Source organism: Syngnathus scovelli, chromosome 11 (genome assembly GCF_024217435.2).
Source record: "Syngnathus scovelli strain Florida chromosome 11, RoL_Ssco_1.2, whole genome shotgun sequence".
Taxonomy (NCBI): domain Eukaryota; kingdom Metazoa; phylum Chordata; class Actinopteri; order Syngnathiformes; family Syngnathidae; genus Syngnathus; species Syngnathus scovelli.
The window spans coordinates 9,599,430-9,623,546 of record NC_090857.1 but is presented as its reverse complement, the minus strand read 5'-3'; the positions used below and the strand labels follow the sequence as shown (position 1 = coordinate 9,623,546).

At 39.5% G+C, this 24,117-nt stretch overlaps 1 protein-coding gene across 1 annotated transcript in view; it reads left to right on the top strand.

The window, feature by feature from the left end:
• Nucleotides 1-24,117, top strand: part of LOC125977503 (receptor-type tyrosine-protein phosphatase gamma) — an 81,647-nt gene that overhangs the window by 35,859 nt on the left and 21,671 nt on the right. The window contains exons 3-8 of the mRNA XM_049734039.2: nucleotides 8,130-8,309; nucleotides 12,042-12,190; nucleotides 17,514-17,609; nucleotides 20,139-20,205; nucleotides 22,563-22,720; nucleotides 23,810-24,002. Coding sequence (XP_049589996.1) covers nucleotides 8,130-8,309; nucleotides 12,042-12,190; nucleotides 17,514-17,609; nucleotides 20,139-20,205; nucleotides 22,563-22,720; nucleotides 23,810-24,002 — 843 coding nt within the window. The remainder of the gene's footprint in view (nucleotides 1-8,129; nucleotides 8,310-12,041; nucleotides 12,191-17,513; nucleotides 17,610-20,138; nucleotides 20,206-22,562; nucleotides 22,721-23,809; nucleotides 24,003-24,117) is intronic.

Here is a 24,117-nt window from a genome sequence, read left to right as displayed (position 1 = left end):
CGTGTGTTGCGAAGCTTAACTTGTGTGCCGGAGACCAAAGATAAAGATGTTTTTGAGAACAGGTCTCTTATCTCTTTGTACTTTTGAAAGATGTTTTATTTTAGTGTTTCATGTTCACCCTCAAAGCCCACCATGTCCTCATTCTCTCGAGTAGAAATAATACATCACTTGTACTGCAGAAATGACCAGCAACAAAAGAAATTTCAGCTTCATTTATTATCAAAATAGTCATTAACAAAAATTAATGACATTTTTATTCAACCAGAGACTTCATGTACAGTTTGTAACTTTTGAACATCACTGGCAGTGACTAAAGTAGTTTCTGTAATGTTTGATTGATTTACTGCACTGAACATCTGAAAACACTTTTAAAACTATCGTGTAGGCGCACCGGACTATAAGGCGCATTTTCAATGAATGGCCCATTTTAAAACTTTGTCCTTATATAAGGCGCACTGGACTATAAGGCGCACCATTAATGCGTCATGTCAGATTTTTAATCCAAATCAAATCATTCTCCATTTTATCTTTTTTATTTCAACTTCAGACCCAACAAATTACTTTATAATCACAAAATAATGATCCATAGTCTTTTTGATTCATGATACATAGTCTTCAGCGGGCCACTTATGATTGATTTCATGACACAATGCTTTGGGCCAGTTTAAATTTAGGAATTTGGTCCATATATAAGGTGCAATGGACTAAAAGGTGCACTGTCGGCTTTTGAGAAAATTTTAGGTTTTTAGGTGTGTCTTATAGTCCGGAAAATACAGTATACAAATGTATTCAAGCAATTTTAATATACTGACAGAACAAGATTGATGAAAAATACAAACAAATTGTACAAACACTGCAACGGTGTGTACACCAAGATGATGATTATAATGTATTTGTAAAAAAATAAAAATAAAAATGTGTTCTAATTATGTTCCGCTCACATGGGCATATAGTACAAATTTGCAACATTTAGAGCCATCATAACCTGTTTACATAGCTGGCAATTTTGTAGTTGTTGACATTTGTTGATGAACGTAGCTACGAGTCGGTGCTGTCTGGCTCGCTGTGTCAAGATAGCACTCAGCTATCATTCCAAAAAGGCGAAAGATATCAGCAAAGTAAGCAGCGTGCTAAGAGTGTACACAAGTGGAACTGCGAACCTGAATCCTGCGATGGAGGACGTTCGCAGTGCTAAAATCTAATCACCATCATCCATAAATGATGAAAATGGAGCTGCTGAATGTTGTACTCGTTTCATTTCTAAGTCCTTAAAGAAACCCAGAAACTGCCTTGAACTTGTATAAAAAAAAAAGGTGAATCGAGTTTGACAGTCCTCAATCTTGTTCAGAAAACTCAAACGTCAAGAGATTTTGTAAATGAAATCGAAAAAATCTCTTCATGCTGCTGTTTATGCAAATTTGTTAAGCAGGGCATAAAGAGAGAAAAAAAATCTGATTTGTCCAGTTGATTTAATTAGCTGGGCTTTTTAATAATAGTCTATTATCGTTGCTTTGACAGTTTAATTCCATTGGCACTTCTAAAGTTGTTAGTCAGTACCAAGATTATTGCTGACACACCGACATAGACGCTTACCTTAAATTTTTCTGGCCACTTATGTGGGCCCTAATGTATGTGTGCAACTGTTTCCATAAATATTCTTTTTAGAATTGGTACACCATTTAAAAATAAGATACAAAGCCTGGAAGTAACAATTTTAAAAGCTTTATAGATTACTGTATTTGCAAATTACATCACTTGCCTTTGAAGCCCACTGACAACCACTGGGAGTGTTAAGTCATTCCCGGCAGCCTGGCAAAAAATTTTGCTAAGAAGCTTTTTGGAAAGTTCTATAGGAATATTAAAACACACTTGACTGACATATTGTTGCAACTGATACCTTTTCATGCTCTAAATGTTTTTAAGATCTTAGATGTTGTAGGTCACTCATCCAGTTTCATATAATGGTGCGGTGGCATTGTCACATTTTTAACTCTGCTTTGATTTTATGACGGTGCGTCGATTTGGCAGCATGACCCTCTTTAGACTCGCTTACAGTCAATCATCGAAATTGCGTGCCCTTATTTCGCCAGGGTGATTTTCCTCACTATGATTCTTGTTCGACGCAGTGTCAGACAGCAGTAACAATGTTCAGCCACATTTGGCAGCTGCAATTCAAAGTCGAGTCCCTCCTCCTTAAGTCGCTGCTCTTTGCAGCTTTATCTCAGCGCTGCCATCTCCTGTCGACAATGTGGCCAAGTATCAATAGTTGCTCGTTATACTTGACAAAGTGGGTAGTGTTATCTGATCTTTTGCATTGTGCTGCACTGTTCTTTAAGTCAGCCATATTACTAATTGATTTTTACACAAGAATATGTGACCATTTGTTTGCTGTAATTGCACTTGTTAAAAACTATATCTTTTGGTTCATCTTTTCTGATCCAATACAGTTGATGAACTTAAACAAAAGGTCGAGCGTATGATTCATCTGTCCCACTCATGCCGTGTATATTCTGTACTGCTAAAATGGTTTTACTATTGCATGTGAACAGTACAGTATTGTTCTTGTGGTTAAGACACTTGACAAAATGTATTTTCTGTTATGTAGTCTATTTATATTCGTGATGTGGGACTGCACTGCACACTTGGTATTACATTAGAATAAAGTGAATACTGTGCTGCTCTCCACTCTTCATTTATATTTCAGTGTCTTTGTTATATTATCTTTTTCTTAGGCTGGTTTAGTCGCCACTATTTTGTTGTTTGACTGCAGTACAATGGCCGGATCGCATGTCTTGTTTGCGCCATAATCCCTAGTTTTGTTCATTTCCATACGGTAAGAGCTCCTAGCAAAGCAAAATGCGTTAGAGCAAACCATGTGACATCATTCTCTTTTGCTCATTGGTCCACGATAGCTGCAAGATTGTATACGAGAAGGTTCAAGTGAGCATAGTACCTTGACAAATATTGTTCAAGTATTCTGTAAATATTTGGAGATGTCTGTCAGGGAAGCAGGTGGCCATGTATTGACTCAAATTTCTTGCTTAACTGGTGATGTTTACTGAGAAAATAGTCTCAAACCTAATCTTAGGCAAAATGATAACAAACTGTAAGCATTTCCGATTGTTGACAGAATGTTGTACCTAACGATGTGTTAACAATCCAAACATGTTTTTTCAAATTGAGCAAACATCCAATTTTTCTCCATTGCAGTCTGTTGTTCCTAAAATTAAACCATCCCATAAGTCATTGAGTGAGTGAAGACAAATGCGGTTGTCATCATTGTTTGTCCAACATGGGCATTTGACACCTCTCATTGTTGCAAACTGTGCGTCCACCATCTGTTGTCGGGTCAGCGTTTTGTACCTGACAGCAGGCGTCTTGTTCAACAATGGTGTGTCATGTCAAGGAGAAAAATGTGGCCTTATTAACAGAACTGAACACTTTCATCAACTCGACTAAATGTTGACAGGGAGACATTTACTACACTGAACAAGATCATGTAAACACAGATAGTGTGACAAGTTAGGGTGTCGATGTGTCAGGCACATATATTGAGAATCCAAATTTAATGACCCCAAATCTCAAACAGTACTTGCAGTACACCCGTTAACTGTAAATGATGAATGTGCGCTTACTTTCATCGTCTTTTTTCTACTTTTGAGGTAATTGAGCTGCTTTAACTCTGCCTCCTCATTCACCTGATTCAGCATCAGCAGCAAATACTGGTTCAGTTTAATTAAGGACACTTCAACATGGTCACAGGCTTGAGATCGAAACTCCAGAAAACAGCCGTGATTGATTGTTATTCAAGCCCCAAGCAACTGAGATGTCCATTTTCAGTAGACAGCAAGTGGCAAAATGGCCGTCCCCTCAGATGGCTAAAAACGGGCGGAATTTGCTGCCTAACTAATATTTCACTAACATTGCTATTTTTAGACTAGTGGGGACACGTTAAATGTATTGTCAAGAAAAATTTGGAGTTGACTCCCCCGTTAAAGCTTTCAAAGTCAAAGTCAGCTTTATTGTCAATTTCTCCACATGCCAAAGACACAAAGAAACCGAAATTTTGTTCCCCCCTATCCCACGGTGACAAGACATGGCTCACAACAGACAAACAAGTAAACAAGTATAACAACAGCGTGTTGAATAACTAATGAATAAATAACACAATAAATAAATAAATAAATAAATAAATAAATAAATAAATAAATAAGAGGAGCAAAAAAGGAGCAAGTGCGCGTACAGCAGACATTCCAGAAAATAGCGCAACAGTGCCGCACGCTACGCAGAAGGGGGTAGCGAGTTCAGGGTCCTAACAGCCTTGTGGAAGAAGCTGTTGGCGAGTCTGGTGGTGCGGGAGCGCAGGCTCCTGTACCTCTTCCCAGAGGGCAGAAGGTCAAACAAAGAGTGAGCCGGGTGACTCACATCTCTCGCAATCGAGGTTGCCTTGCGGGCGAGATGGGAAGTGTAAATGTCCTTCAGGGACAATCTTACCAGCCGTATTCACTATGCGCTGCAGGGCCTTCAAGTTCTGTTCAGTGGAGTTACCAGACAGCGATGCAACTGGTACCACGGTAGAATGTAGACAGGACTGCCTGAGGAGCACATTCGTGACGAGTACCGCACCTAAAAACCTCCAATTTTCTCAAAAGCCGACAGTGTGCCTTATAATCAGGTGCGCCTTATATATGGACCAATATTGAGCCACTACAGCAGGCGTGTCCAAAGTCCGGCCCGCGGGCCAAATGTATATATCTCAAATATGGACAAAGTTTTAAAATGGGCCATTCACTGAAGGTGCGCCTTATAATCCGGTGCGCCTTATAGTGCGGAAAATACGGTATACGTAGTTTCAGGCTCCAATAGACCAGCAACAACGATCCAGTTCAGTTCACCACTGAAACAAACCAGAATCAAAAATAAGCACACATCTTTTGTTTTAAACTAATCCACACACACAAATGCAGTATTTGTTCCAGTGTATTTTATTGTGTTTTTCATATATCGTATTTTTATTTGACACATTCCATATTCAATGGCTTTGTGTTGGTGTAACAGAGACAATATGGATTAGTTTGCTCTCAACGCTCACGGATAAACACATTCTACTTTTGGATTCAAACCATTAAATCATAATCCGCTTAAAAAAAAAAAATGTCACCAAGAGTTACCTGTGACTGTGAGCATCTGAATAAATAACTTGATGATAGTGGTTGTTTACATATTTAATCAATATGATGTGTGCATACAAGTGTTAAATCAGACCATGTGTCATCTGATCTCCATGCTGATGTATTAGGATGCTAGCCAAGATGAGGTGTTAGGGGGAAAAAAAATCAGGATGTTAAATTACATTATGTAAAAATTTTCTCATCGTAGCCTCAGAGAGTGATATGGCCACAGGGTTTATTGTAGCCGTGCTGATGGATTGCAAAGAGATAGATGAATTAAGTGCATTGCAGCCTTCTGTTATCGGAATGTTGTGCTGCTCGCCCCTTTCGTAACTTGAAAGCAAAATTATCTCATCGGGATCTAATGTGTGTTTGGATAGCAAATTAAAGGAATGATTGCTCTTCTTTCGTATTATACTTGAATTTGTGACAACAGTGTCCAGAATAAAATTTTCTTTTAGCTCTAATTAAGTCTATGTGTTTGTCGATTTTACCGCGTGTATATATATTTTTTTTTTAGCCTGACCTATCTGTTCTCAAATGTGTCAGTCTTTTTTTTTTATCTCTTGTAGATCTTATTTATTCATTTGTTTTTTGGAGGGTTTATCACTTTCTTTTTGTTGTAATTAAGCGTATTTATTTGTTGTTTTTACCGTGTATATATATTTTTTTAGCCTGACCTATCTGTTCTCAAATATGTCTGTCAGTGCTTTATCTCTCGTAGATCTAAGTTTTTTTGTTTGTTTTTTTGGAGAGTTTATCACTGTTGAATGGGAAGAACTAGACAAGTAATAGAAGTCTTTTTGTTCTTGCAGCTCAGAACAACACTTTGTTGGCTCAGAAAACTATGCATGTTCAAAGCGACCGGAGGCATTATAATTCAGACAGCCAAAGAGAATTTTGACTTTTGATTTGCCTTTTTTGTATGTCCTTGATACATAACTCAGATGGAAGAATGGGACAACTCAAATGTTAACTGCTTCTATAAGCAATACCGGTATATAACTGTGAAGCAATCTCGTTTAAGTTCGATTGGCGTCGGTCCTTGGCCTAGAAAAATGAAGTCCAAAATGTGAAAGCTAATTTTCTGCTTTTACTTGAGAATTGCTGTGATGTCTGTGTGATATTGACTTTTTTTAGTGAAAAACTTGTTAAAAATGAGCTTTTCTGCTATGTCAGAACACAAAAAGTCTTTCCTTAGAGAATTTCAATTAAAATTAACATTCAATCTGTTTTCTATAAATCCATCACGTATTAATAAATATGTTTGGTAAGCAGCTTTTTCTTACCTTTAGTATAAAATTGAAATGAGCTCTGCTGTTTTATGGGCTGCTGGAGCTTTGACTCTTGTATTGGTACAGTCGGATCATTTTCTATAAATCCATGAATAACAAATGTAATCCTTGTCACTAATGCAGGCATGGTTTATTTTGTGCTGGCCTAACCAGAATTTTACAGGTATACATAATGTTAGGCTCTTCCCATTTTTAATAGGACATCTAAACCTTTTTAATAAGATTGACATTTCAAACCTCAGAGATAAGAGTTGTCCAGCCTTCATCCTAATGTTTTACTACTGTCATGTAAATATATTATATTTTTGGGACTATAAGGTGTTATAAAGCACAGTCGCTTAATATTAATAGGTCTATTTTGGGAAATTTCCAATTATACTGGGTTATACTGAGGGAAACAAACCAGCGCAGCAAATGAGTCAAACTTTAATTTGACATCCAATCACAGCTCGTGTGTTTTTTGAAGCTGAGCCGTGATTGGTTGTGACCTGATACCTGGGAACTGTGATGTCTAGTTCAGTCGATGGCAAGTGGCAAAATGGCCGCCCCCTGAGATTGATAAAAACATATCAATTATGCTGCTTAACTCATATTCCACAAACACAATATTAAATAGAATGCCGTGTTCAGATTAGTGAGGCCACAGACAACATTATTGTAAATACATTTCGAGGGTTGAGTTCCCCTTTAAAATTCAACAATAAAAATTCAGCCTGGATTTTTTGCTTTGCCCAATGTTTTGTAGCCACACACACAACCCGTGCCCGAGACCCCTGCTTTAATTACAATAATTTATTTTTTTTCTCATTCTCCAACCCAGGATGAGGGTAATTGGAAAAGAATTAGATTGTTCCTGTTATGCGTGAGAACAACATTGGAATGGGTGGGATTGTTCTGGTTGGTTAAACAATTGATAATTCCCAAATAATCCTGGATCATGCTGTTGTTTCGGGAGACTCAAGGACAAGGTCGCTGGCTGTAAGGTGTTTATACTTAGCAAGAAGTAAATCCATTCTGGATCGAGAGGGATTCTGATGTCTTTTTCACAAGACAGCTGCAAAGTTGCCCTATATCTGTAGGGAATGGGATCATGAATATTGTGTTAACCCAGAAAAAGTTACAATCCGCGCATGCTTCCTTGTTCCCCTGATCCTTCAGCTTTTATTGTTGCATTGGCCCATTGTATCCGAGAAGAGATCAAGGGGACCCCTGTCGGTTTTGGATTATTTCTTTGTAAAAGTGCCACTGTAGGGGATAGAGGATTAAAAGAGCAGACAGCCGATGGGGATTCTGCAGGAAGTTAGTTTGCTGTACTCACTGAATTGTTTAAGTGGAGTCTTTTCTCTTAGTTTGCTCAATTGTCTATTCTGTGTTTGCTTGAACTAGGTGTGGTCCTGTAGGAAAATAACACAAGGGCTGCTTGAGGATGACGACTTTAATACCTTTTTTTTTTGTCTCATTGAAGGACGATATAGTAAAAGAAATGACGTTGTTCTACTTTCCGCAAGCTATTTTAAGGGCATATTGAAAACCTAGCTGTCTATTTGCAGGAATATTGCTGTGTCGTTTGAAATGCAGTGTCACCCGACATCCTTCAACAAAGATAGATTGAGCTGACTATGTCAGCAGTTTTCATAAGCTCTTGATGTTTGTGTTTCCGTAGGAAGCCATGGGCCACGAGGTTGGTCAACCCTATACCCTGAATGTGCTGCAAAGAACCAATCGCCCGTGGACATCGCGGATGAACATGCTCTGGTTTCTGACGAATACCAGGAGCTGGAGTTTGACAGATTTAACTCCGAGTCCTCCAACCAGACCACAATGAAAAACACTGGAAAAACAGGTCAGTACCCTGGAGTAGGATTTTTAAGACTACAACAGAAATGCATCATAATAAAAGTTGGAAATAAAAGCATGTATTTCTAGGGAGTGGTGTTTTGATAGATTTCACTCATCAACCTTAAGGACATTTTGACCATAAATGTTTTTTTTAATATCTACTTTTTTTTATTGTTTGAACTCCTTCTTTGGAAGGTAAATCATTTCTCACAGATAAGCCGTGAAATATGGTTTGTGGATGTACTGTAGCTCAACATCTCATTTATGTTAACCTTTAGACTAAAACTAGTAGATGAGAAATGTGTTTGGATGCTGAGAGTCAGCAGTCTATTGCAGTAGTTTATTTCTCCGTTATTGTTTTGTTCGCTCCCTCACATTTGCTTTTTTTTTTTTTTTGTCCAAGTCATATTATTAGAGCGTGTCGACACTATCTGACTTTTTTTCCCTTTTATTTATATGATGCTTCACTGAAATGCTGTGAAGAGTCGCTGCCATTTATTCCTCCATTGTGGAATACATCCCTGAAGAGATATGAAGGGATATAAGAACCAGCACATGATGAATTGGAACTGTAGAGTTGAGCCGTTCTTTTATTTGGTCATCATAGGGAAGATGAGGTTACTTACCAACAGACAAAGTGACGCCTGGTAAAAGGCAGTTCTTTGTTTACATTCAACCTTTAGCTGCAGATGCTACCGCAAGTGACAAGAAGGAATAAAATTAGATGAAGGTTGCACTCTTCTTCTTCTCCTTCTCTACAACATAAATTCACCTTTGAGACCGCCAGCAGGACAGGTGGTCACCATGTGATGCTTTGGTTTGAACACTGATGGGGCGCCGCGGGAGTAACATGCATGATGTTACCGACTATTTTTCAAGAATGTTATGTGCTGTTCTAATTGTTATTGTTTCTGTTTTAATATGATTTTATTTTCATGTGCAATATTTGCATACATTTTCCATTATGCTGTGGTTGTTTTTTTTTCCAAGTTCTCCATAAATAAATTTGGGCAGGCTGAAATAAGAGTGCCCCTGCTAATTGTAGCTACAACTGTACTCATTAATTACTTTAAGACGTTTTTCATTCATGAGCAATTGCACACAATTGACTCAATTCATACATAATTAATTCTTTCATAATACGTAGTAGATTTTAAATATACGGTGTATACATAATGTATCAAAGACTTGACATGACACACGATGATATCACAATATGCAAGACAAAAAAAATAAAAAATCAGGAAAGAGAATAACATCCAAATGTCTGCCCTATAAACATAGGCAGACCACTTTTATGTGCTTCTAAAGCCAAATTTTGAAACATTTATAAACATTCAATGAAGCGAGAAACAATCACCTCCAAATGTAATCCCTTGTTATTCTTGTAAATCCCTTTATAAACACAAGTCCAGCCTCTCACGTCGTCTTTTTACAGCCTCAATGAATCATGTACAGGAATATTTGGAAGCTTAGCCCAATACAACTTGAAGCCGCCACTGACTCACCCCCCCAACCCAACGCATCCCCTCTGCTTCACTAAATCCGTGGGCCAGTGGTGTGAAAATCCTGACCTGAATTGATATCTTGTGCTGCTGGCAGTGTCTCTCTGAAAGTGGTGTCATCTTTTGCATTTGATCATAATGAGAGTTGTTAGCCTCCATGACAACCAAGGCCACTGGGACAGCTGAGCAATGCTTTGTGCCGCTTATTTACACAGATGGAAATAACAGCTTTTTAACACTTGCCATGCCGGGGGGATTTTTAGACTCTTTTTTGCTGTGCCAATTCTGAAAAGGTTTTGCGACAAAATACGGTATGTATAATTATTTCGTCCCTTGGGCGTGTTGTGCCACCAAGAGTAGGGTATTGCGTCACAGTTATGTCATCCTCAGCCCATGACCATGTCATCGTGTCCTTTAGCAAAAAAATCCCCCCCCAGTTGCTCCTGATGCATCAGTAGGTGAGGAGACCGTGTCCCTGAGGGTAGAAAAGTGCTGTACAAGTGAAAAGCCTATTTACCATGGCGACCAACTAGAAGCTTGCTCCTGCTCAAGCCTCAGAAGTTTTTAACCCCTGGAATTTTACTTAAAAAAGAAAAAGTGCACTCGAGGACCCGGTAAAGATATTAAAGCTTTAATTGTGATTTCAATCGAGCAGGCAGCACTTTATTACAAAGCCACATTGCAATCTCAATAAGCGTGTGACTGCACACATGTGGCACACGCAAATACTCATATTAGTTTCATTTGATTTTTTGACCTCTTGCAAAAATACTGTTGGTGGAAAAAGTAGACGATAGACTCTTTATGCAATTTCAAAAGTCAATACTGTAATCAAGAAGTCAGCCTTAAAGGTTCCCTGCCATCGATTTCCCGATGCTCCCCGTGTGCCGGCTTTGAGATCAAACTGATTGGGAGCTAGTCAAAGAGCTCCTCAACAAAAACATTTCTGAGTCAAATTTCAAACAACTTTGCACCAAATTCACAGCGGATCGCATGGCCCCAGAGACGTTTGCATTGATCAGGGATTTACTTTCACACACACTCCCTTTCGTTGGCAGACTGTGGTTCAAGGTCTTTTTGGCTTAGCTTTTAATTCCCGCTCTGCTGTTGGAGGGTTCAAATACACCCGGTAGCGCATTTCTAATGAAACTCCCAGGGCCAGCGAGCTCTGGCGCTCCTTGACTTTCCTCGTGTTGAGCACGGGATTACAGTGCTTCGACAGCAGCAGTAGAAGGGATTTATCATCTCTGTCAATATTTATGCATCTTCGCAAATGAGTTGCACAATTACACTTGCGTGATTGGCGGCCCCTCCCTTGGCAGCCTGACCTGTATGCTTTGATTCTTGGAAAATCTCCCACATCTAAAAGCCTTTTCTCTGCGAGCCGTGCCATAATCTTAAACAGCACTGGCATGTTAATGCTGGCGGCAGATTTCTTTGGCGCCTCGCGACAGGGATGCAGCTCATCCTTCATCCATCACCTGATGCTCTTCTCTGGTCTTCACTCCTATTTTCCCTGAATGTCACCGTTTTTCAAATGCCTCCCTGCTTTCCGTCACAGGGTGATCCCTTTCATTTATCATGATTTCACCTAGTCTCTGTGCACAGCATGTTCTTCATGGCTTCTATATTGACTCGGGCTCTGCGTGCGCCTTTGTGATATGATTACAAGTGGGCCGAGAAGCTGTCTAAATCCTCCTGTAACGGGGGATCAGCCGACACAACACAAGGCCTAATCTGGCTAATGATATTAAGTGCAGACAAACTAAAGGGCTTTAGATACAGAAATGCTTTTATTGCCATTGTAATAAAACCATAGATTTTTTTGGGGGGGTGTATTATATTCCCACACATCAGATGGCATTGCGCTATTGTCATGGTGACTCCATTCGCCTCCAGTATTGTGATTTAAAAATAGTTAATGCTTCTCCCATTCCATGTGAATGACCAATAATAGATTTTTTTTTATCTCCACTGAAAGATAATATTGAGTTTGAATGAATTTGCCTTTAAATACAGTCTTAATTTTGCTTTTTGATATTATGCTATCAAGATTTGATTTTATTATTCTGACATTCGTAAACAAAATAAATTTTCCAACACAGCGCCCCATCATTTTTCTATTTTTGAATATATTCTCCAACATGTCAAGTTTGCTCTCATAACTAATCTTTTAGTGCTTAATTTTCACTAATAGTCTTTCGATTTGTCTATGTCTTTGCTGTCCTTAGTTGCTGTTCTCCTGAAGGATGACTACTTTGTGCGAGGTGCTGGGCTACCAGGCCGCTTTAAGGCCGAGAAGATGGAGTTCCACTGGGGCCAGAGTAATGCATCAGCCGGTTCCGAGCATAGCATCAACGGCAGACGCTTTCCCGTTGAGGTAAAGCATCCTGTCAACATACTACAGAGACAAATATACTGTACAACACCATGAGGAAGGGTCAAGTGTGCAAGGCAACTCAGCAAAGTACTCTTCTAATAGACATGACACACATTAAATTCGCACACTCATATTTTTTAGCTCTTTCTGAAAGGCCCTAAAATTCTAAAATATGCTACCAAGCTCCTGTTTGAATAGTAAAGTTATCGGTGTCAAGGAAGTATATTGAGGCCATACACCTCGACTAAGAGACGAGCGTTGTATGTCAGGAAAGAGCAAAGTATAGCCTGGGTTGTTAATGGAGGTTATAGTCATCTGTAAGACACTATTAATCTAGGGATATATAAAGATATAAACAAAATAATGTGTGGGTGTTGTTTGTGAACAACTTTAATTGAACATTTGGTCAATTGTTATTGATTGTTCATTAATCCTGCCATGTTGCTATTTAGGCAAGTTGAAGTGGACTAATTGGCTGCATCCATCTGCGATGCTGTTTATCGTGTCTCCACTTGGCATCAAAGAGTTCTGCTGTCCCCCCCAAAAATAACCAGAATTGCAAAAATAATTCTAAATGGATCACACAGATCAGTTTACTTTTTTTTTTCTTTCAGATGTAAATAATTGCTAACTTGCTACATTGGGATTTATTTGCTCATCATTATATGTACTGAGTACATAACCTTTTTGGTTTTATTATCTATAGGATAAAACATCAAATGTTATCTATGTCTACAAAATGTTGTTGATCCTCGTTAGCTTTGTTTAGCTTTGGTGGAGGTTTGCGTTCTACCTCGATTGCCTTTCAACTGAACCACAAATTCACTATTATCATTTCATTGAATTATTTGAGGTAGAGAGTTTTGTGCCAGAACCGAATAGGTTGAAAGGGATTGATTGCCACTCTGGAAATGTCTTTTGTGTTTTTGTTGAAGGTCACAATATATGATTACAGAAACAGAGGACAGAGGGGAAAAAAACAACTCCTACTGCAATAGAATGAACAGTAATGCACGTCATACGTCTGAAACCATTACGGGTATTTTTTTTGTTTTTGTTTTCATAAACTGCCTTTTCAATTCAAACGCATTCAACTTTTAAATATTCAGTATTTTACAATACCAAAATATTGCTTCAGTAATTGGTTATAAATAACAGGGCGTGAAAGCAGTGGTTACTGTGCGTCACTTTCCTCTGCAGCTGCATAGCTCCAGTCCTTGTGTGCGTCTTTCTTTGGCGTCTGTACACACACAGCTTTTGATCCTGAATGCCTCTATAATTAGATGAATTTTTGCATTGCCATTTTGCGTCCAGCGTGCTGAGATTGTATACAGCACATCTCTTTTGATCATGTGTCTCCAAATACTAAGTAGCTGCGTAGCTGTTAGAAAAAAAAGCTAAAAATGATGAGAAATTAGATACTTCATTTCAAATATAGAATTTTTGGCACATGGTATTTTTGCTTGGATGAGCATGTTTGCTTGATGGGGACGGGTTTAAAAGAGTTATGCATGTTTTATGTGAAACTCATATTTTACTTTTTATCAGGTTTGTAATGTGCCGGTTCTTTAAATACCTCATTAATTTGTTAACGTGTCTATAAAACACAGTGGTTGGTTGGACATGTTGTTATGACAGTTGAAACGAGTTGTGGATTTCTGAATAAGAACTAAAGCCATGTCAAATGCATTTGTAAATTAACATGCATAGGGGTATATTAGTTCACTGCATGGAATGGGAAATGGGAAAACTGCATTATAGACACCTGGCTTGCTCTCATCAGCCGAGCCTCATTCATATGTTACTCATGAATACCAATACATATGCAATTATTGGCCCGTACAGTGAGGTCTTGTGTCAAGTTGGTTCTCGCATTATAAAATAGGTGACAAAGGCTCAATTTTAAAGTTAAAAAAGATGATTGAACAAAAAATAAATCACTCCAAAATACCAGTCAGATAACAACTACGTCGAGTTAAATTCAATGTCATTCAGATGAACATACGGAGAAATAAAATTCTGATATTACCTGAAGTCATAATTTTCGGAAAGGCTTAGGCAATGGTACATCACTGAAATATTTATAAAGTGGTGTTTTAAGGGTTTAATTTCTTCTGTGACCAAACTTGCACCTCAGATCATCTTACAAATGAATGGAAATACCGTTCGTTCCAACTTCCTCGAAAACCCGACAAAAATAATATTTTTAATCAGGCAAATGGCACTTTATACAACACACAGTAACAGCATAATCAGAATGTAAATAATTAAACTGCCTCTGCATGATAATTAATGACTCCTTATGCTGTGTGTGACTTGACCACCTGATATAATACAGCCATGACATTATTAATTTTTCACAGAAGCTCAAGAAAATATGATGTTATCTGTCTACATGCGTTGATGCACCGTCTGTATTTATAGACCCTTTGCTGAAAGCGTTATATAACCACGGTGGACAAGCCGTGCTATTTGTCTATGGCGCTTTGCATCGTGTGTTATCAATAATCCAAAATGTCTCGCATATTCTCTACTTCTAGACTAATGTAACTGTGAATGTTGAGTTTCAAGGCTGCTATCTGCATCCATCTCCAGCCCATAGTTGCTCATATTGCAAAAAGCATTCAGATGTTTTCCCCCACCTGCAACCCCCGAGCATTAAACCACATGTACAATAAATTTATCCACTAGATTCTGCAGGAAAGACAAATTGCGTTGCGGTGCTATATGAACCCTGCTGGCTTTTATAACATGGTCATGTAGTAAAATAAACAAAGGGACTGCTTGGCTGGTGGCTCCTGAGCTTGACATACACAATACAAACACACAGGCTCTTACATGAGAGTGGAGTGGACAAATCGATAGACGAGCCACCTGTTTGCTCAAACAGCACAATGAAAAATGAATCGGTTGATTTGTTTTTGCCTGTGGGCTCCATTGGGAGATCTTTTCATATAATATAGTGTATTAATGTGTCACGGAGGTTGGAATAATTTTACATAGACTGCAAATTGCACCTCAGTAATGGAATGGCCTCCACATGTATGCTGTTTCTATATCATACGTGTAATGTGAAGTGTGAATATATTTCAAAAGTCATGCATCATAAGATGAAATGGAATTATAAAAAGTCCGTGTCTGACATAGCAATATTCACCACTGCAGCACAAGTCTGGTCGTGTCTTGTGTTTTTATGAGTTAGATATTCTGCGTTTGTGTCATGGTGCTTGTAACATAATATTGTGAGAAAATGAGTTGTGCTGTGACATCACTGTATTCTTTTGTTTGCAGCACAAAATGGACATTTGACAAATTGTTATTGGTTGACCATGACAATTAGAATATGTAAGAAAATCTGAACTCCTGTTTCTATGACCGTGTCATATACCCATTTTTCAGACAATATGCTAACGCCTATAGACCACTGTTAGCATTTTAAATTATTCATCTCACATTGTTGCAGCTGTATATGACCCTCAATTCTTGGTGAAAATTGAAGCCACTGCACTGGCCAGTTGGAAGCAAAGTATATTATTATTGCTATATTATTATATATTTAATATATAATGTTAATATAATAATATTAAATATATACATGGATTTTTTTCCATGTAGTTAATTTTATGTGACAAATATAATGTTTTTCCAATCTCTTACTTCAAGCCTACTTGCGTGGGATTGAAGTAAGAGATTCATACTGTGTTTGAGACAAAAACATTTACCAACAAACAGCTCTGGTAGCAAGAGTTACAAAGAATCCAAGACCTTGCCTCCCACACACTTATTTCTTATTGTCTACTTCGTGTGCCTCAATACCTCACCATCATGGGAAATAATGCCGAGCATGAGAATCTTTTCATCCATTTCCACTTAAATTGGAACATATAATGTGGCTTTGCACACATTTTGAGCTGAGGAAAGGGTGCATGTGTGTGTGGGAGGGTTGGCAAAGAAAAACTCATAAAATGTGGACCTTATGTTCCATTGAGTGAAGGACAAAACCAGAGGTAAATAATTGAGCCCAAATGGGTTTTTTTTTCTTTTTGAAGAGGGGACCTGCAGTAACATTTTTTTTTTTTTTTACCTCTCATAAAGCCATATATTTGTCTCGCTGCTGAGGTGTGGTGAATGCACCGTGCCGGAAACGTGCGAGTTTGGTTAGACCACTTGTCTCTGCACCTTAAAATCAACAAGTTGAAGCGGAGATTAAAATCACATCTTGTACGGTGAAACGAAGCATGCAGTCATGCGAGTCAAGTGGCGTGCTTTCAACAACTTTTCGGGCCTGAAGTAGGAAGGTGTTTTTTAATTGAATACCCTGTTTTACAAAGTACGCTGGTCACAAAAGACCATCTCTGTGGCTAAATGAAAACCCGAGGGGAGGGGGAGAGGCATTTAATTGTGTAATGTAGTTAATACCATGTGACAGCTCAAGAATGGCTAGTGCTCCTTCTTGCAGTGTTCCCGGACAACAAATTAGTTGCACTTCAGGCTGTAGTTAAATTTGAATTTGGTCACTTTCTTATTATTCTGTCTAATTTACACACATGGATCCAAACTTCTTTTTTTTTTTTGCCCTCCACTTTTTGCATAATGTCAGCACCGGCCACTTTGAGCACTCTCAAAGTTTTGCTTTAAAAGCCTTGCTCTTAAATTAAATCAACATCTAGGACCTTTTTCTTATTGGCAATTAACTTGGTTCACTGACATGAAAGGCTTTTTCAAATTAAAGAGTCTCTCGACTGTGATGATGGATAGGTCCAATTACTACCTTTAGAATAATTTGCTGATTTTGAACATCACCACGTGTCATTATGTGTCTTCTTGGAAATGAAAGCAATCAAATTCTTTTTGATAGCAAATGGAGGCTTGACAGGTGTTCTGTACTTTTTCTATGATGCTTTTCACATTTACAGCCACATTTTTTTAAGCTTTGTTCTGGAACCAGAAACAGTGTTGCGGGTGATTTAAGGTAATTGGGAGCACTGATGAGAAGCGTTTTATTCTCTTAGATCTCCCTGCAGGAAAAGAGCACATTCCTACCGCCTTGCCTGTCTCTGTAAGCACTGTAGCCCTGAGGAACGCGACGTGGTATTTCTTAAGCATCCACCAGCGGTGGCTGAACACAAAAAAAAAAGGAACGACACACATTATAGGAGATTTATGAGAGTGATAAATACACCCTCTTTTATACACCTCCCCAAAAAAAGCCTTTCATCAGCTTCCCAGCAGCGCGTAGTGTGTGTGAGGAGGGATTTATGAGAGGACAGTTAGTTCTCCTTGTCCACTCCTCAAGCGATGTATGTTCTGTCTCCCACCCCAGATGCAGATCTACCTTTACAATTCCGATGACTTTGACAGCCTCGGCGCGGCCATCAAGGAGAGACGCATCATTGCCGCCATGTCGGTCTTTTTTGAGGTAAAGTACCAACAAGACGCTTGTCCTCTTGTAATAAAACAACCCTGTGCTGAGCGGAAAGTGAACAAAAAGCGCTGTCCCAATTTTGGTGGCTACATCATTCGGAGGCTGCATCTTTCTTTTCTGTAACATGGTGACAAAAGGGTATGTGTGCCAAAACGTGATACATTAGGCACTCCTGTTTAACAAGGGTTGGCACAGATTTAAGAGGTGTCTCCGTAAATTGCTTTGGCCAGGTCCTCCAAAGGCACTGCAAAACGCTGGACGTCCTCATGTGTCTGTTTGCCATATCACATTTCTCTTTGTTAAATTTATTGACGGCAACACTTTTTACTTGACACAGCTCTCGCCGGCCTGTAGTGCTGAGTTTCCCGTTCTGTATTGAGTCACAGCGGCCATTTTATATGACAATCTTCATATAGTCATAAAATGTAAAAACTGAATTAAGAATCTTGTCTTGTTTTACTCACAAGTTTGAGCCACATTTGCTACAACCTGGTTTGGAACCATCACTACAGCCACTCAAAATGTGGCTAACTTAATCTTGACCTACCGTATTTTCCGCACTATAAGGCGCACCTAAAAACCTCAAATTTTCTCAAAAGCCGACAGTGCGCCTTATAATCAGGTGTGCCTTATATATGGACCAATATTGAGCCACTACAGCAGGCGTGACCAAAGTCCGGCCCGCGGGCCAAATGTATATATCTTAAATATGGACAAAGTTTTAAAATGGGCCATTCATTGAAGGTGTGCCTTATAATCCGCTGCGCCTTATATATAGACAAAGTTTTAAAATGGGCCATTCATTGAAGGTGCGCCTTATAGTGCGGAAAATCCGGTAATTTTCAGGAGTGAGTAAATTAATGCAAGGGCTCAATTAACAGGCAAAACCAAATCAATCAACTCAATAAAAATGCTGCATCTATTACCCCCAAAATTTTCTCAGGTTTGTTGCTTACTTACAACAACGCTATAAATTGCTCCCTTCAGGTCTGAGCGCACCGGCACTTGATATACAACAGCGGTCCTAATTTCTACTTACTGTAAGAACACCCCAGAGATTTATGTACCTTGGAAAAGCATTCACAAGGACTGACAGCTTCAGGGTCTACAGCGGTGTTGCACACTAATTTCTATTAGCGGTATTTGTGCAATTGATGGTAGCTGATCAATGTGCACTAACGTTCCGCTTAATGGCACACAGACAAGGGTCAGTGATCTGGTGGAGGGGGAATTTTTTTACACAATGGGAACACAGGTGTTTTGAATGTGGGTCTACCATCAGACAGTGATGGACTGTGTATGGAGCAGGATCTAAATGCCTCTGTTGGTTCCTGACAGCCCTATTGCTTACTGCAATTAGCACCCCCATACACAATCCGCTGAGTAGCATTTTACACAGCAAGGGGTTTTTGTGCACATACACGTGCACATACATACACATCAGCTCAGATTTACCATTTCTAATCAATGAGAGGAGTCTTCTTGAGCCTCCCCAAAGGCCTCTTAATGGCCTCTAAGGTGTGTGTATTATCCACATTCAGCATTCACTTCCACGTAATTATTCTCTTTAGACTGACCTGAATTAATGTTGAGTATGGGAAGAAAGTCCCTGCTTTTTGTACGTTTTTTTTTTTTTTTTTTTTTTTTGGGGGGTCTATTCTCATCGCCCAATGTAGGACATAGATAATGTTGCACAAAGAACATCTGAGCACGTATGGTTACATTTTGTGACCATAAAAAAAAGGGTAAATGCTGTTTATACTCATGAGATTTTCTATTCCTACAAGGTTGTGAAATTACAAAAGTCACATTGAATAACAGCAAGCAAAGAAGCCTCATAAAGCCCATAAAATGATCAGAACTCTCCAAGGATACATAGCTTAACTCAAAAATATTCCTACCCTTGAGTTAAAGTGAATTTTTATGTATGACAAGAAAATAGTAGCTCGAGACTCTACAGTTGCAAGGGATCCTTTTGAACAGGTTTTTCAACTGGTGGGTCGGGACTCAAAACTGGGTCATGGGTGGGTCCGAAAAAAAATCAAGAAGTTTCTAATTTATGACGGTACTGATAAACCAGTTATTGTTTCTCTTATTTATTTATGTATTTATTTATTTATTTATTATAAATGATTTTCATAGAAGTACTGAATTTATTTTAATTTTACAAGTTTACTGCTCTGTAGGTTTGATTAATACACCAACTGATAATGACACAAAGGGACTATTTAACTTGAGATATGCCTTTTAATTGTAAATTAAGATGTTAGCGTCGTGTCGATTTGTTATGAAAAATATATATATTATGTCATTTTTTTTGAAAAAGGTACAGCAAATTACTTTTGGTTGTCTTTGACATGAGAATGAATCTTTTGTGTTGTTCTGACCAAAGGGAACGACATATTGTGTGAATAATCTTTAGTGTGATACGATTAGGGTTAGGGGTTGTCACCGTCAAGCCCCTCCCATCAGTTATTGTTTTCTTATCATTTGTAATCTCTTGTGTCTGAATGTTTCTTGCAGCTCGGGCAAAAAGATAACCCAGCTGTAGAGCCTATCATCCAGGGCCTGAAAGGAGTAGTACATCATGGTAAGTAATTAAGAGTAAAAAAAATATTGTGCCTTTTATGCAACACTCACTCACCCCCAGAGAAACAAAGAATGCTGCTCATATTTTCAGCAGCTCAGACAAATATTCCGAGTCCCAAATTAGACTGTGAAGATTTGAGCGGCGATTAACATCAAAAGGAGGCAAAAGTACCGCCTCCGCCTTGGCTGTAGTGCCTACCACCGATCATGTCCTCCTCAGAGCTTCACACGACGAAGCTATTTATTACGTATGGGCTTCAATTAACGGCCGTTCATCTCATGTACGTCCCATATTCACGCTTAACGATTCATTGCTTGCGTTGCCTTGAATGGTACTTTAAGGTAGTCTTAAATTATTGCTTCCCTGCCAGCTTTCTACTGTACCTATGAATTATGAAGACCACGAGCAGATGTGTTAGCATGACGTGATTTTTACTGCAGCAGCGGGGTGCACAGCTAATTTGTTTGCATTGACACATTGGACTTGTTTTACAACCTGCCGCTGATTGTCTTTGTGTCGGTACAATTGTACAGGAACAAGGATGAGCATGTGCGAAATAATCGTTGAGTCCCTTCTAAATGGAATCTTGTGATCACCGGTGGACTTTGAGCGCAGTTGTTTACTACTAAGTAGACCTCGACTCGTTTCCATGGAATGAACAAGTTCAAACCAAATGCGCGTACACACACACGGGATAAATAACTTTTATAAAAGCTTGACAGAGTTGTCAGAAATGGGTCAATTTGTTCCAATAGAATTTCAGCCTATGCCTATGATTTTCCTTTCACTGTTGTGATTTTTGGTCATTTGTTTGTCCTTCCATTGTTCTTTTTAAGCCTGATTGCGAAATATACATCCATTCAAACTTGTGGAGTTGCTGCAGAATTTGATGATTGGCACACTACAAATACAGACAAAGACAATTTAGAGTAAAGTGTAACATCAATATGTGATCATATTTTTTCATTTTCCCATTTAACAAGAGAACTGTAATAGTCATGGTAGAAAATGCAGGTCGTCAGAATATTTTCATTTACTTGAAAATTGATTTGTCCTTAATCCTTGCTGATGAAAGTTTTTAGTCATTTGCGATACAACATTTAAAGTCACTTTTAGGCTTTGACTTCACAGCCATGCACAACATAAGCTGACATTAGCCATGGCTGCTAAACTAGTAGCATGATTATTTTTTGGTAGTTTAATTTTAAGGCACTATGCAATTGCAAAGTAAAAAAAGAAAAAACCATGTGCTCAGGACTCGTGTATCAACCAATAAAGACTCAGCTTGCAAATATCACAGGTCGATTTAACTGCTTAATTAATATACCGTTTTTAGATGAACCGGTTGGCATAAAACATTGTAGAAAATTTTTACACGACTTCCCTTTTTAAAATGAACAGCCGCATATAAAGGATTTAACTAACCATGTTTGTTTCATTAATATATTCCGCTATTAGCATGTAACTCGGTTTGAGTGTCACAGAGGCACGTATATGGCAGTCAGCAAAATCATGTTACAATTTCCACCAGATTATGCAGCTCAACAACAGATGTTCATGTTTTTTCTCCACAGTGTTTGTCCTCTTGCCGTCAAAGTGTGGGTGTGGCGTTTTTCGCCTCACTTCCTGCTGGCTACTAAGCACTCATTGCCTGCTCCCCTGCTAAGGCAACTTTCCACTTGCTCATTATCCCACAGCCATCCATCTATCAGCATCGGAGCGGCCCGTGAGCGATAGGGCACGTACGCTGCCTCAACACAGGGGTGGGGTGGGGTGGCGGGGGGAGTAGTGAATACAGAATTTGACTCTGCGCTTCCAACAGCTCCTATCAAATGCAAGCCACCGCACCCCACACTGCTGTTAAGATAAGGTCATGAGCAAATAGAAGTGACACAAACATGCTCCTTATATGGTTTCAGAGGTTAGGACAAACCCAGCGGCATCGCCGCGGCACATCGTATTTACGCGAGATAAAGGGATCTCAATGTGTGTCACAAAGCGATTCTTGTTTGTTTGGTTTGCCTAGCCTGGTTGTGATCAGATAGAGCCCATCTAGAAATCATTGGTATCTCTCCTAATCCCCGTGTCCACAGTTGTTCCGTGGTGCAGAACAGGCTAGCACCCAGCCTCAGATCCGTGCCAGAGCGTACAATTTTACCTGACTGAGCTCCCTCTGCTCCTCTCCCTCAGCCATCTGAGCACACAGCTCTCTGGTGATGGAGCTGCTTTCAAATGAGGGCGAGTGAGATGAAATCAGCTGAAAATAGGCATACATTTAACTCTAGACATGCATGGTATTAAAGATAAGACATTTTTGGCTGGTAAACAACTCTGTGCTTTTCTTGTGCTGTCCCCAGAAAAGGAGACCAACCTCAGGTCGTTCATCCTGAGGGACCTGCTGCCATCGTCTGTGGATAGCTATTACCGATATACCGGCTCTCTGACCATGCCCCCCTGCAGCAAGGTGGTGGAGTGGATCATCTTCTCCCGGCCCGTATATCTGTCCCACTCGCAGGTTGGTTTTTTTGCGCACACACTTGCATGCCCAGACAGATTATTCTCCACGCACGGTCAGATCCCATTTACACACTGCCAGTGGATGTCGTGGAAGGCGCATGCAGCATTTCCTCTCATCCTTCCGCTTCTTTGTCTGTCCCTCCCGCAAGTCTTTTTGCATAGGGAACCAACACTTTTACTGTCGCAATCCTCGGGGGACAACTTTAGTCGCAATTTAGAGCTGTGCTCATGCTGGAAAATAGCTGGAGTTGAAAAATGCTGCTCCTTATCATTCTGACGCTTGTCTTTGTACGGTAAACACTCAGTTCATTACCTTGCTTTCAAAGTGGACCGTTTGCGCCGAACTCGACTTTTGTAACAGTCATGTATACCACTCCGTAATACATACAGTGGTGCATTGATTTAAGAGTTTAATTAATTCCGCGATTGTGCTCATAACTCAAAGCACGTAGATCGCAAGTCCTCCATGTCCATATAAATGAGTTGTTCCAGCCTCAAGGAAACGGCAACCAAAAACCTTGTCCTGCTGTAAATGTCCATAAAATATTATTCTTGCTTAACTCACTTCAGGCTGCTTTTGCCTTGTTTTTCTTTTGACAGGTAATGCATGTCTTGCGCTGTTTACTGATCCCCTGTGCGGGCATTTTGCCATAATTCCGGCCTAATATCCTCTAGAGTCCAGTGTGCTGTAGAAATGTGCAGGGCTCAGTGGAATTTTGTTCTCCAGCAGCAGTATTGACCACAGCTACAATGTTTGTGGCGCCACACGCAGTCTTTTATGAACCTGTAATTCACCTGCGCAAGCATGCATCGGGCGCATCGATTCCACACTATCTGTGCGGTGTAGCCATTATTGCATGTGCTAACAGATTCGTCATGCCAATCAATGGTTGCAAATTTACCCCATTGAGAAGTTACAACTCCATAGGTGGTCATGATAATTATTAAGGTGTGTGGCTGTTGGCGCTGAGGGTGTGAATGTTTCAGGCTCCAGTTGTGAATAGTCAACTAATGATGAGCGACTACAATTGCATGCTCTTCAGGCACACGGGGGAAAAAATACTCTTTATTTTTCCCCTCCTTGCAGCTGGAGGCCTTCTACTCCATATTTACGACTGAGCAACAGGACCACGTCAAGTCTGTGGAGTATCTGAGGAACAACTTCCGTCCCCTGCAGGACCTTGATAACAGGAAAGTGTTCAAGTCTGCAGTGAGGGATGCCTGGCAGAAAGATTTGACTGACATTCACGGGAGCAGTCATAGCACTGAGGCATCGAGAGGTGAGCTACTATCTACTACTGTACACCGGCTGTCATCAGCTGTGTCTATGCTGCCATTTGTTATTTACAGTATTTGACTTTAAACTAAAGATGCACAGTTGACTACATTTAAGTC